This window comes from Myotis myotis, unplaced genomic scaffold (assembly GCF_014108235.1).
Source record: "Myotis myotis isolate mMyoMyo1 unplaced genomic scaffold, mMyoMyo1.p scaffold_m19_p_10, whole genome shotgun sequence".
NCBI classification, from domain to species: Eukaryota; Metazoa; Chordata; class Mammalia; order Chiroptera; family Vespertilionidae; genus Myotis; species Myotis myotis.
The window spans coordinates 47,411,965-47,424,877 of record NW_023416314.1 but is presented as its reverse complement, the minus strand read 5'-3'; the positions used below and the strand labels follow the sequence as shown (position 1 = coordinate 47,424,877).

Below are 12,913 nucleotides of genomic sequence, written 5' to 3'. Positions count from 1 at the left end.
CCCGACATTGTCAGACTATATTTTGAGAAGATCTATCTGACTTGAGGGTGGGTAATGCTTGAGGGAAGAGCAGACGCTGAGGCATGGAGACGGGTTAGGAGGCTCCTCAGCAGTGCAGGAGGACAGTGTCTTGGGACAGAAAGTCTCCTTAGGCTGCCAGGGTTTAGGCTCTGGCTGATGCCGGTGGTGTCAGTGCGAGAAAACAGACATTTTAGGGACAGGAATCCACATGGAATGCAAGCATCCGTGTTACCAAGAGTGGGAGGAGGGTAAGTACAGAAACTATAACAGATGGAGAAACCTTTATAAACAGGAGGTTTCACAAGTTTCCTGGGGAATATCACTGATGCTTCCCAGCTCCAGAACGTCTGCTCTGGATCTTGGCAGCGAGGTTCCTGACCCACATGTGCCTGGCCTCTAACAAAACACTCCCTGTCAGTGCTGGAAGTTGGGGAAGTCGCCATCAAAGAAATCCTAGTACCTGGCTCTCGTGTTATCGCCCTGCAAGGTGCCGTGTCCCCTGTGGACCAACTTAGCCAAGGTTTATGAAATGAGCAGGTACCCATTCATTCTACAGACGTTTATTAGCACCTTTGGTGTGCCCACGTGATAGAGAGGAAAAGGGCACACAGTCCTGACCAAAAGAAGCTCCCAAACCTGTGAGGAGAGCAGGGCAGAGTAGCTAGTGCTGTGACAGAAGTAAGCAGACTTCCATGGGGAGCACACTGCATAACCCCCCCTTCAGTCTGGGGGGTGGTGAGAAATTGCCTACAGTAAGAAGGGTGCAGGTAGCTGAGTCTTGAATGGTGAATAAGGTTTCAGACATTTGTTCCCCCTCCACTGTTTTTTCAAGCTATACCTCAGCTTGGCCCTACAGAGGGGCCAGCACCCACCCAACAGGTGTGTCCATCAGATACTCTATGACCATTCCCTAATATACAGTGTTTGTTTGTAAGCCTTTACATGATTTCTGGCAATCTTTGTCTTTGCCTGAGACTCTAAAGACTACAGTGAAATAAAAATACCTCTGATTTCAAGAGAAGTGATACACATTTAAAAGAAAAATATGACGCCTATTTTTTTTTCTCTAAATATGAAACATGCTGATTGTCTACATTTTGGATTTTTTTCTTAAGATAGATTTTAGAAGTGTAACTATTAGTCATGGGAAAAACATACTTGTCAGGCTCTTAAAGCAAATTATTTTCAAATAACCCATTGATATTCCATGTAATGAGTTACAATAATGCTCCATTCATTTTGCTGTTGACACTTTTTGCCCTTTCCATTAAAAAATATTTTTGACTTTGATGGGTCAAAATTGTATTTCATCTCATAGTTTTAATTTGTATTTTTTTGACCTTTTCAAATGTTCCTTGGACATTTGTATTTCCACTTTCATAAATTCTCTAATTATAATTTTTGCTCACTTATAAGATCAGTATTTTATTAATTTGTATGAACTCTTCATATATAAAGAATATTTTCTGGTTCTGCTATTTTGGCTGACTAGGACACTTCAAACCCTTTAACCACAAATACTTTTTGCTGGAAAAAGATAAAGCAAACATTAGCCTAAAAGAATAGCTGAATCTACAAGAAAAGAAATTGAAGTACTCAGATACAAGAAAAGAAAAGAGAACTGAAACCAAGCTGACCCTGCAGCCTCCTTGCGACCGGAGTCAGCCTCAGTTATCTGGGCGCTGGGCTTTGCGCTTGCACACAATCTGAGATGAGGCCTCAACACCCATGGCAGAGGTGACTCTGAGCCTACCATAGACTTTCCAAGGTCTGCATCTTCAGACAAGAAAAAAACAATCACCAAACAGCAGAGAAAGAAATCAAGGAAGTTCGTCTGTTTTGCCCTGAGCTCTAGTAGGAAAAAATACTTTCTCCTTTCTCATAGGAAAAGTGCTCCAAAAGTACAGGCCATTACAGAAGTGGTGATGCAATATGCAGAGAATCTGAGAGGAGCATGACCATGAGGCCTCTGGCCCATAGATGCCATGGTTTAGTTTCTAACTATCTGTTCCCTGCTGGAGGCTACTCTGAAAAACTTACCTGAGTTCTCCTCTCTGTTCCCTCCTGTTGCAGAAGACGGGGTCCCTCGCACAGCGCGGTCCATGTCCCTCTCTCTGGGAAAGGTATGCATGTTCAAGGGATACCAGGGCTCCTGGAGGAAGTACAACAGAAGTTTCTACAGTCACCCAGGAGATCCTTCATTCCTGGACCCACGGGGGCGGTGGGGGGGGGGGGCAGAAGGGTGTGGTGGTGGTGGTGGATGGGGTGGAGAACCCCTGGACAGAGTCTCTAATTTGGCTCCCTACAGTTTTTAGCTCATCCTCCAGCCTTCTCTTGTTCATAGTCTTCCTGACTATACCATCCCTTAAATGAACATGAAATGATGCATAAACCTTGGTATTGCTATAGTTTTCATACACTATCAAGGATGTTACACAGACACTGGAGATCATTTTTGTTTAATTTCTTCAGGATTTAATAACCTAAAATAGAAACATGCTGAGACATCACTCACCACTAACAGAAAAGTTGTGTCAACTTTGGTTACTCTCTCCATACCAACTCCCACCACCACCATTACCCCAAAGCAAAACTATCCAGTGAATGTTATTACAGCAGTAGGAATGAGTAGGTACAGTCAGGGCCTTTCTGAACAGTGGGTGCTGCTCCCTTCATGACAGTGAGCCTGGTCACTTCTCTTTGTATAGAACATGCCCCGCCGGAGGGTCAGCGTTGCCGTGGTTCCCAAGTTTAATGCCCTGAACCTGTCCAGTCAACCTCCAAGCTCATCACCCATCCCCTCCTTACCTGCCCTGGTGAGTATGAACATGTTTGCCTGCTGACCCTATTTGACCTCTCCCTCAGACTCACTACTATGTGGGTGACCTAGGTGTGAGCAAAGTCAATAAGGTGAGTTCATTCCCAGCACAGATTCTGGGCTATGGGCTTAAAAAGCCCAATATAGATGAGGCTCCATGTCTTCCACTGCCCTGAGAAGAAGATAGTAAGTGGTATCCTTTTTCATGCTTAAACCACACCATCCAAGGTGGGTACGATTTTGTCCCACTCTGCAATGGGCTTCAACACCTGAGCTGCATTGTATAGTGGTAGAGCTGAGCTTTGAACCATAGGCTCTGATTCTAGAGCATGTATTCTTTAAAAAACAACAATTCATTTTATTTTAAATTTGTTATACTTTCAGTCACTTTCAAACACAGTCAAATTTTACAAAGTTGCAATTTTGGCATATAAAAAATTGGGGGTAGGAAAATTTTTTTCCAGAATTGGCTAAAGAATGTCACAGTGTTTTAGAATTTGGACTTCAAAATAACACCAGATCTGAGTTCCAACTATGATTTCCCCTTTTTAGCTTGTGACATTAGGCAAGTTATTTCATCTCTCTTTGCCTCACTTTTTCCTAAGCTTGAATTCTTAAACCCAATGTTATTCTGTCTTGATTCTTTGCAATATTGTTTATAACAATGAAAATATGGAGACTACTCAAATGTCCATTAATAAGAGATTAGTTAAATAAATTATGACATCCCTACAAGGGGTTTCTATATGCAGTTGCTAAAAATGATGATTAGAATATAAATACAGAGTGGGGCAAAAGTAGGTTTACAGAGTTTAGTGTTATATTATTGTTTATTAATTATTGTATTATTTTCCATATGAACAACCATAAACCTACTTTTTCCTCACCCTGTATTTATTGACATGAAAAAAATTTCAAATTAGTAAAAAGGAGTTAAGTACAATATATACAAAAACAGTATATACAGTATAATTCTGTTTTGTAGTTTTTAAAAGTGGTTTTCTAGGTGTAGAAAGAAAAGTCTGGAAGCATATATGTAAAACTATTAAGAATGGTTATCTATATGCAAGGATAAAACCACAGGTAATTTTTAACTTCTTTTTTTCAGGTTTTTTTATTTCAAGAAAAATGATTTTAAATATAATAATGTTACATGAAATAAACATTAATATCTCAAGAAAAATGATTTTAAATATAATGTTACATGCAATAAACACCAATTAATCAAGAAAAATGATCTTACATATAATATTACATACAATAAACATTAATATTTCAAGAATGAAAGGATTTTAAGTATAATAATATTACTAAAATTGTACTAACATAGTATGATATCATAACAGTTGTAGGAAATATTAAAAATCTTCAAATAACAGGATTACTTCTATTATATTCTAGTATATTTTCCCCCCCTGGCTCTATTTTGGTTCATCAGTTTATGTTGTTCATTATATTCCACAAATGAGTGAGATCATAGGATATTTATCTTTCTCCAACCGGATTATTTCGCTTAGCATGATGCTTTTTTTTTTTTGATCTTTAATTTCTTTGTTAAGGTATTACAAATGTGTCCTCATCCCCCCATTAACCCCCAATTTCCCCCCCTCCCCCAACTCATGCTCTCATCCCCCTGTTGTCCGTGTCCATTGGTTTGGCTTATATGCATGCATACAAGTCCTTTAGTTGATCGCTTCCCCTTACCCCACCCTCCCCTACTCTCCCTCTGGGGATTGATAGTCTGATCGCTGTTTCTCTGTCTTTGGATCTATCCCTGTTCATCAGTCTATGTTGTTCTCTATATTCCACAAATGAGTGAGATCATGTGGTATTTATCTTTCTCTGACTGGCTTACTTTACTCAGCATAATGCTCTCCAGTTCCATCCATGCTGTTACAAATGGCAAGAGTTCCTTCTTTTTTTACCGCAGCGTAGTACAGTGGGGCCTTGACTTACGAGTTTAATTCGTTCGGAGACCGAGCTCGTTAAGGAGCTCGTTAACTCAAATTACTCTATCAACTCAATGCAAAAAATCGGCCAAGTGACAGCTGGTATCTCAAAAAACTGGTTAGTCAGGATACTTGTAAGTCAAGGCCCCACTGTATTCCATTGTGTAGATGTACCACAGTTTCTTAATCCACTCATCTGTTGATGGGCACCTAGGCTGTTTCCAAATCTTAGCTATAGTGAATTGAGCTGCTATGAACATAGGGGTGCATATATCCTTTCTGATTGGTGTTTCCAGCTTCTTGGGATATATTCCTAGAAGTGGGATCACTGGGTCGAATGGGAGTTCCATTTTTAGTTTTTTGAGGAAAATCCATACTGTTCTCCACAGTGGCTGCACCAGTCTGCATTCCCACCAGCAGTGCAGAAGGGTTCCTTTTTCTCCACATCCTCTCCAACACTTGTTGTTTATTGATTTGTTGATGATAGCCATTCTGGCGGGTGTGAGATGATACCGCATTGTCGTTTTGATTTGCATCTCTGGTATAATTAGTGACTTTGAGCATGTTTTCATATGTCTTTCGGCCTTCTGTATGTCCTCTTTCGAAAAGTGTCTATCTAGGTCCATTGCCCATTTTTTGATTGGATTGTTTATCTTCCTATTGTTAAGTTGCATGAGTTCCCTGTAAATGTTGGAGATTAAACCCTTATCGGTGATATCATTGGCAAATATGTTCTCCCATGCAGTGGGCCTTCTTGTTGTTTTGTTGATAGTTTCCTTTGCTGTGCAAAAGCTTTTTATTTTGATGTAGTCCCATTTGTTTATTTTCTCTTTAGTTTCCATTGCCCTAGGAGCAGTATCAGAGAAGAAATTCCTTCGGCATATGTTTGCGATTTTGCTGCCTGTGGATTCCTCTAGTATTTTTATGGTTTCCCAACTTACGTTTAAGTCTTTTATCCATTTTGAGTTTATTTTTGTGTATGGTGTGAGTTGGTGGTCTAGTTTCATCTTTTTGCATGTATCTGTCCAATTTTCCCAACACCAGTTATTGAAGAGACTGTCTTGACTCCATTGTATGCTCTTGCCTCCTTTGTCGAATATTAATTGGGCATAGTGGTTTGGGTCGATTTCTGGGGTCTCTATTCTATTCCATTGATCTATATGTCTGTTCTTGTGCCAGTACCAAACTGTTTTAAGAACAGTGGCTTTGTAATACAGTTTGATATCTGGTATTGACATCCCACCTACTTTGTTCTTTCTCAGGATTGCTGCAGGTATTTGGGGTCTTTTTTTATTCCAGATGAATTTTTGGAACGTTTGTTCTAGATCTGTGAAATATGCCGTTGGTAATTTAATGGGGATTGCATTGAATCTATAGATTTCTTTGGGTAGTATGATTCTACCCAATCCATGAACACGATATGTTCTTCCATCTATTTATGTCTTCCTCTATCTCTTTTTTCAGTGTCCTGTAGAGCATGATGCTTTTAAAGTCTATTTTGTCAGGTATGAGTATTGCTACTCCAGCTTTTTTTTTCTTTTCCATTTGCAAGGGAAATTTTTTTCCATCCCTTCACTTTCATCCTGTGTGTGTCTTTTGTTTTGAGGTGGGTCTCTTGTAGACAGCAAATAGTTGGGTCATCTTTTTGTCCATTCAGCTACTCTACACCTTTTGATTGGGGCATTTAATCCATTTACATTTAGTGTTATTGAGAGGTAGTTATTTATAGCCATTTTAATTCTGTACTAAAATGGTTTCTCTCTCTGTTTCTTCTCGGCAATCCCTTACAGCAATCCCTTTAGCATTTCTTGTAATGCTGGCTTGGTGGTGATGAGCTCCTTTAGTCATTTTTTTTTTTTTTTTTTTTTTTTTTTGTCTAGGAAGCTCTTTATTTGACCATCTATTTTAAATTATAACCTTGCTGGATATAGTAATCTTGGTCTCAGATCCTTGCTTTCCATTACCTTAAGTACTTCATGCCATTCCCTTCTGGCCTGTAGAGTTTCTGATGATAAATCGGGTTTCAGCCTTGTGGGAACTCCTTTTTAGGTAACAGTGTTCTTTTCTCTTACTGCCTTTAAGATTCTCTCTTTGTCTTTAATTTTTGGCTTTTTAATTATGATGTGCCTAGGCATGGGTCTGTTTGGGTTCTTCTTGTATGGAATTCTCTGTGCCTCCTGAACTTGTGTGACTTTTTCCTTTACTAGGTTAGGGAAGTTTTCTACCATTATTTCTTCAAACACCTTCTCTATTCCTTTCTCTCTTTCTGCCTCTTCTGGCACACCTACTATTCTAATATTGTTATGTTTCACATTGTCCCACACTCCCTTAAGATATCCTCCTGTTTTTTAATTGTTTTTTTTTTCTTTTTGGTTCTTTAATTGAGTGATATTTTCAAGTCTGTTTTCTAATTCACTATTCAATCCTCAGCTTCCCCTAATCTGCTGTATATTCCTTCCAATGTTTTCTTTATTTGTGATATGTCATTCTTTATCCTAGACTGTTCTTTTTTCATAGTTACTATATCTTTTTTCATACTGTTGAGCATTTTAAACATCATTACTCTGAACTCTGTTTCAGATCAATTTCTCATCTCTGCTTCATTTATCTCTTCTTCTGAAGAATTCACTAGTTCTTTCATTTGGGGGTTGTTTCTTTGTTTCCTCATTTTGGTTGTCTGTTGGGTTTGTGACTATGTTTTAGGTAGATCCTCTATACCTCTCAATCTCTAGTGCAGGACAGTGTTAAAGGCTGTTTCTGACTAATTGGATCAGGCAAAGACTCAAAGCTTCCAGAGATCTTGATGCCGTCTTATATTTCTACTAGCCCAGTGTGCGATTTGAAATCACACAGCGCCACTCACTCCCTCTCCAGCCCTTGAAACAGCCACAGCCACTGCTGATCAGGTCCTCCCCCAGTGCAGGCGCTTGGAGGCCCCTGATGCCCCTGCCCCTGACACTGCACGCATAACCTTCTCCTGTCCAGTCAACCTGTTACGGTGTCCCAGTTAATTAGCATATTTCTCTAATATATATATATATATATATATATATATATATATATATATATATATATATATATAAAGAATGTATTACTTATAATCAGAAAAAAAATCAATTTCATTTTTTTTAAACAAAGACAGTTCCTATATAACAAAATATTTTCCAGCTCCCCAGTCTTTGCGAACCTACTTAATCCTGTCTAACACTTCTAATTCTTTCTCCAGTTGTTCCTCCATGCCCTGTCCATGACTAGCAGTACTCTATAAGGAAACAATCTGATATGTAAGCAATAGGTGAAGTAGATTCAAGTTCTTTTGTGCCAAGAGATAGCAATAACTCATAAACCTCTTTCACCTCTTCCTGCCTTGAATGTTTCAATCATCTTTGAAATCAACATAAACTCCCAGATCATCCACTAAACCAAAGGAGCCTAAAAATTTTTTTAAAAGGAGCTTAGCGAGGGCTAGTTAGTATGCTTTAAAGAAACATACTAACTAGCCCTCCCTAAGCTCCTTTAAAAAGTGAGAAAATTTGAGTGGAGACAATTTAAAGGATCTATTTCCCATACTATACTAAATGTATAAATGTGGTTTCCAAATATATTCCTTTAGGCTAGGGGCAACCAGGGCTATACGTTCAAATGACGTGGGGCCCAACATTCCATGTTGGGACCCACCCCAAGATTCTGGATTGGACCAGGACTTTCAAAAATCTCCCCCAGGTGATTTGATGTGCAGCCAGAGTTGAGAACCACTGTTTAAATCAAATCCATTGCAACAAAACAATGTGATAGTCCTTGGATATTTGTCATAAGAAGTTTATGATGGCTTGAGCTTTTGGTAAGGACAGTCATCTCCTGAGAATTATATCTCCAGGGCTGTGATGGGCTTGCATGAATCTATCCCAGGGACCTTGGGGTTTGTGTTTAGTAGGAGGCCCACTGGTATTTAATCTAAGTCAGTAAATGGGACAGAGAAAATGGATGACTCCCCTCCAGAACAGAGCCTCAAATGGAAACTCTCTTTGCTCAACAAAACTCAAAGAGGAAAAGTAAAAGTTGCAAGTTGCATGTGCCCCAGAGGTAAACAACACCTAAGAAAGGAGGTCAGAGAAGGCCTGAGAAAAGAGTCAACATATGGTATCGAGTGAAGGTTAGAGAGTGTCAGGAGTGAGGAAAGGGAAAGAAGAGGAGCAACAGCCCCTCTACCCCAGTATCATCAGACACCCAGCAGCTCCAGTTTCTTCCTTCCTCTCTAATCCTCAATTCTCTGTCTCTGTTCAGTCAGAATCGCCCAGTGGGAAAGGCAATCTACCCGTTGTCACCTCAACACTGCCTGCACTTTTGGAAAAGTAAGTGTCTATTTTTTTTTCCTCTGAACTTTGGGGATCTCTGAGGAAAATCTCCTCAACTCACCTTTTCTCCCATCCTCACTCCCTAAATGCAATAGAAAATAAATTAGGTTTTAGGAGAAATAAGTAGCACTCTGAGACAAAGATTTCAGACCTAGTTTGCAAAATTCCTAGACCAGGGAGATGCTATGGTATTGGTCAAGAGTACCATGATCTAAGGAGAGCCCATTGGAGATGGAAGTCTTCTCTGTTAGTTGGGACTCTTTGGGCTACAGATACAAGAAAACCCCAACTCAAAGAGGCTTAATTAAGCCCAGAGGAGGGGCTTCCCCAGATGTGGTACAGCAGGGCTCCAGCTCAGTCTCTCTACAATTTCCTAGCCTCTGCCCACTTTATATATTGACCTCATCAGCAGGCTTATGGCAAATGGCTGCTAATTCAGGTATTCTATCCAGACACGACATTATCTATAAGAAAAAAAGACCACTTTCCCCCATGGTTCTTTCTTAGGAATGAACCAAAAGCCTTTCTTTTCAGTCTTCCTTATCTTGTTGACAGATTTGGTCCTTTTGTAAACCAATCACAGGCTTTGGGAATGGGATTGTCATCGTAGTATTAAACTATCCCCTAGAGATAGGAAGAGAGGCCCAGCTTTCCATAAAGCAAAATGGCTTCATAAGAAAGAATAAATTCTCAAACAAAATCATGTTGCTGTTAGGAAGTAGGAAGGAGATGAGTATCGGATGGGCAAACAACAGCGTCTGATATGCCTAACTTTTCTAGGCATCTTTACAATTTGTAGGTCTTTGCATCCTCAGTCAAAGCAAGGCAGGCTGTTTTCTATACACTCAGAGGAATTTGTAACTTGCCTTTCTAATTCTTTCATTTGCTTGCTGGAAAACATCTGGACCACAGCTGCCACCTCTCAGGAATTTTCCCTTGTGTCTTTCTTTCCTCACTTGGTAGAACATACACCTATATTCTTCCTTCTTCCTTGCCTTGAGATAACTTTACTCCTTTATTTTTCATTGCTGTTAGAATAGTTTTGCCTGACCAGATAAAAATGTCCATGTTGGGCCCCTTTGCAGTACAAACAAGTTCCCAAGATCCTCACCCCCAGACTTAGCAATGTTTTCATCCCCTCTCAGTACATCAACAACAAACCTATCCCTCCATGACTCATCCCACATTAGTCTTGAAGTTCTTCCAGCATTTCCTCTTTTTGCCATCTAACCCCGCATAAGCTTAAAGTTTCTTGATGTTGTATAGGGTATTTTTGTTTATTTGTTTCCCTGTTTTCCTGATCACTATAAGGAAATTATACAGGGATTACAAACTAACAACCATGTGGACGTAACCAAGTTTACAGAATCTAACCAAGTCCCTAGAGTCATAGTGTCTAGCCCCGTGGTCGGCAAACTGTGGCTCGCGAGCCACATGCGGCTCTTTGGTCCCTTGAGTGTGGCTCTTCCTAAGCCTTAGGAGTACCCTAATTAAGTTAATAACAATATACCTACCTATATAGTTTAAGTTTAAAAAATTTGGCTCTCAAAAGAAATTTCAATCGTTGTACTGTTGATATTTAGCTCTGTTGACTAATGAGTTTGCCAACCACTGGTCTAGCCCATGGTCTCTGAGTCTCTCCAGAAATAGTCACTTATGCCCTGAATGAGAAGCACACTAAAATTCTCCCTCCAATCCTGCCTTTGGATGCACCAACCCCTTTTCCAGGAAGGTCCCCAACATGGCACTATTTCCAACTCTTGGTTCACAGAGCTAAAAAGAGCAGAATATTTATGTCCCCACTCTCCTCAAGGAACTGACAATGATGGGGCAGGGCCTGGACCCTGCAGAACTAATGTGCAGGCCAGCTGAGAATGTCTATCTAAGGCAGTGAGGATCATCAAGAACCTGAGGTAAACCTGGTAGGAAAAAGTGAGGTGCAAAATTGGGGACAACAGGCAGCAGCCCCAAATTAGAAGTGGCAATGAATAAGCATCAGTGGTGACAAATATGTCTGTAACTCATTCTTTTTTTAAACATATATTTTTATTGATATCAGGGAGAAAAGGAGAGGGAGAAAGAGATAAAAACATCAATGATGAGAGACAATCATTGACCAGCTGCCTCCTGCATGCCCCACACTGGGGATCGAGCCTGCAACCTGGGCATGTGCCCGGACTGGGAATCGAACTGTGACCTTCTGGTTCTTAGGTCGATTCTCAACCACTGAGTGATGCTGGCTGGATAGCAGCTCACTCTTATGGGCTACCCAGAGAGATCACCATGATATATTACCTCTACTGTGGCTGACTCAACTGTTGGGAATACACCCAGCCAATAAATATGGCTGTAAAAAGGGGAGGGGGTATTCAAAGAAGGAGGGATTCAGGACTAACAGCAGCTTCCCCCATGGATTTCTAAAAGGTGCTAAATGATTTCCATCTGAATTCATGAAACTGGAAACATTTAACAGATTGCTCAGAGACTTAACAGTGAGACCATCTGTGAGTGAAAATAAATTCATGTCTTCTAACACAAATACAGTCAACTCTAGCTACCTTCTCCATATTGTTAAAGATTGTTATATTCAGCTTGATGTTAAAAAGATGTCACATTTCTCTAAGCATACAATGACTTAACAAGAAGGGAAATGGCTAAGCAGGTGAAAGATGACGAGAAGATAAAATTATCTGCAGCTAGTTTTTAGCAAATACCTACGCTGACTACATACCCAATGTGATTTGAGAAAATTCTGAGCCTTGTTCTTGTAGGTCACTTCCTAGTAAACTGCTCTTCATTTTTAACAAGGGGCTACGAACCTGTAGACTTAGAGAAAAATAAGAAAGTGACACATGCAGTAGTCCCCCTGATCCATGCAGGATACATGCCAAGAACCCTATATATACTGCTCTCTCTCTCTCTCTCTCTCTCTCTCTCTCTCTCTCACACACACACACACACACACATAATAAAGTTTAATTTATAAATTTGCTTCTGTAAGAGATTAACAACAACTAAAAATAAAATAGGACAATTATACTATAATAAAAGTTATGTGACTGTGGTCTCTCTCTCATATTTTATTGTATGTACTCACCTTTTCACTTAAAGGAAGCACTTTACAGCTTCTCTTTGGCATATTCAAATTTCCAGCATCACTACTCTTGCATTTTGGGCCCATTATTAAGTAAAATAAAGGTCACTTGAATACATACATGACAGTTGATCTACTAAGTGATTACTAAGTATAGGCCATAGCGTATACAGCATGGATACACTGACAAAGGGATGATTCAAGTCCAGTGCAGAATGGAACAGGACAATGTGAGATGTCATCATTCTACTCTGAACAGTATGCAATTTAAAACTTATGAATTGTTTATTTCTGGAATTTTTCATGTAATATTTTCAGACTGTGGTGAACTATGGGTAACTAAAACCACAGAAAGTGAAACTTGGGATAATAAGGGACTACTATATATATTTTTTAATTAAATTTTTTTTTTAATTTTTTATTTTTATTTTATTTTATTTTATTTATTTTTTATTTTTTGTTTGTTTTTTTTTTAATTTTTTTTAATTTACAGATTACATTCAGTATTATTTTGAATTAGTTTCAGATGTACAGCATAGGGGACTATTATATTTAAAGTTTCATGAAGGTTAAAGCAGACCAAAACTCAAGAACAGTTTCACAAGTAGAACTATTTATTATTTTTCATTCTTTCATTTCTTTGACAATTAATGACCAAGGGCCAGGTACCTAGAAT

At 39.3% G+C, this 12,913-nt stretch overlaps 1 protein-coding gene across 3 annotated transcripts in view; it reads left to right on the top strand.

The window, feature by feature from the left end:
* Window positions 1-12,913, top strand: part of IRAG1 (inositol 1,4,5-triphosphate receptor associated 1) — a 110,810-nt gene that overhangs the window by 82,649 nt on the left and 15,248 nt on the right. For all 3 annotated transcript variants that reach the window (XM_036325379.1, XM_036325378.1, XM_036325380.1), the window contains exons 16-18: window positions 2,095-2,144; window positions 2,730-2,837; window positions 9,073-9,140. In XM_036325379.1, coding sequence (XP_036181272.1) covers window positions 2,095-2,144; window positions 2,730-2,837; window positions 9,073-9,140 — 226 coding nt within the window. The remainder of the gene's footprint in view (window positions 1-2,094; window positions 2,145-2,729; window positions 2,838-9,072; window positions 9,141-12,913) is intronic.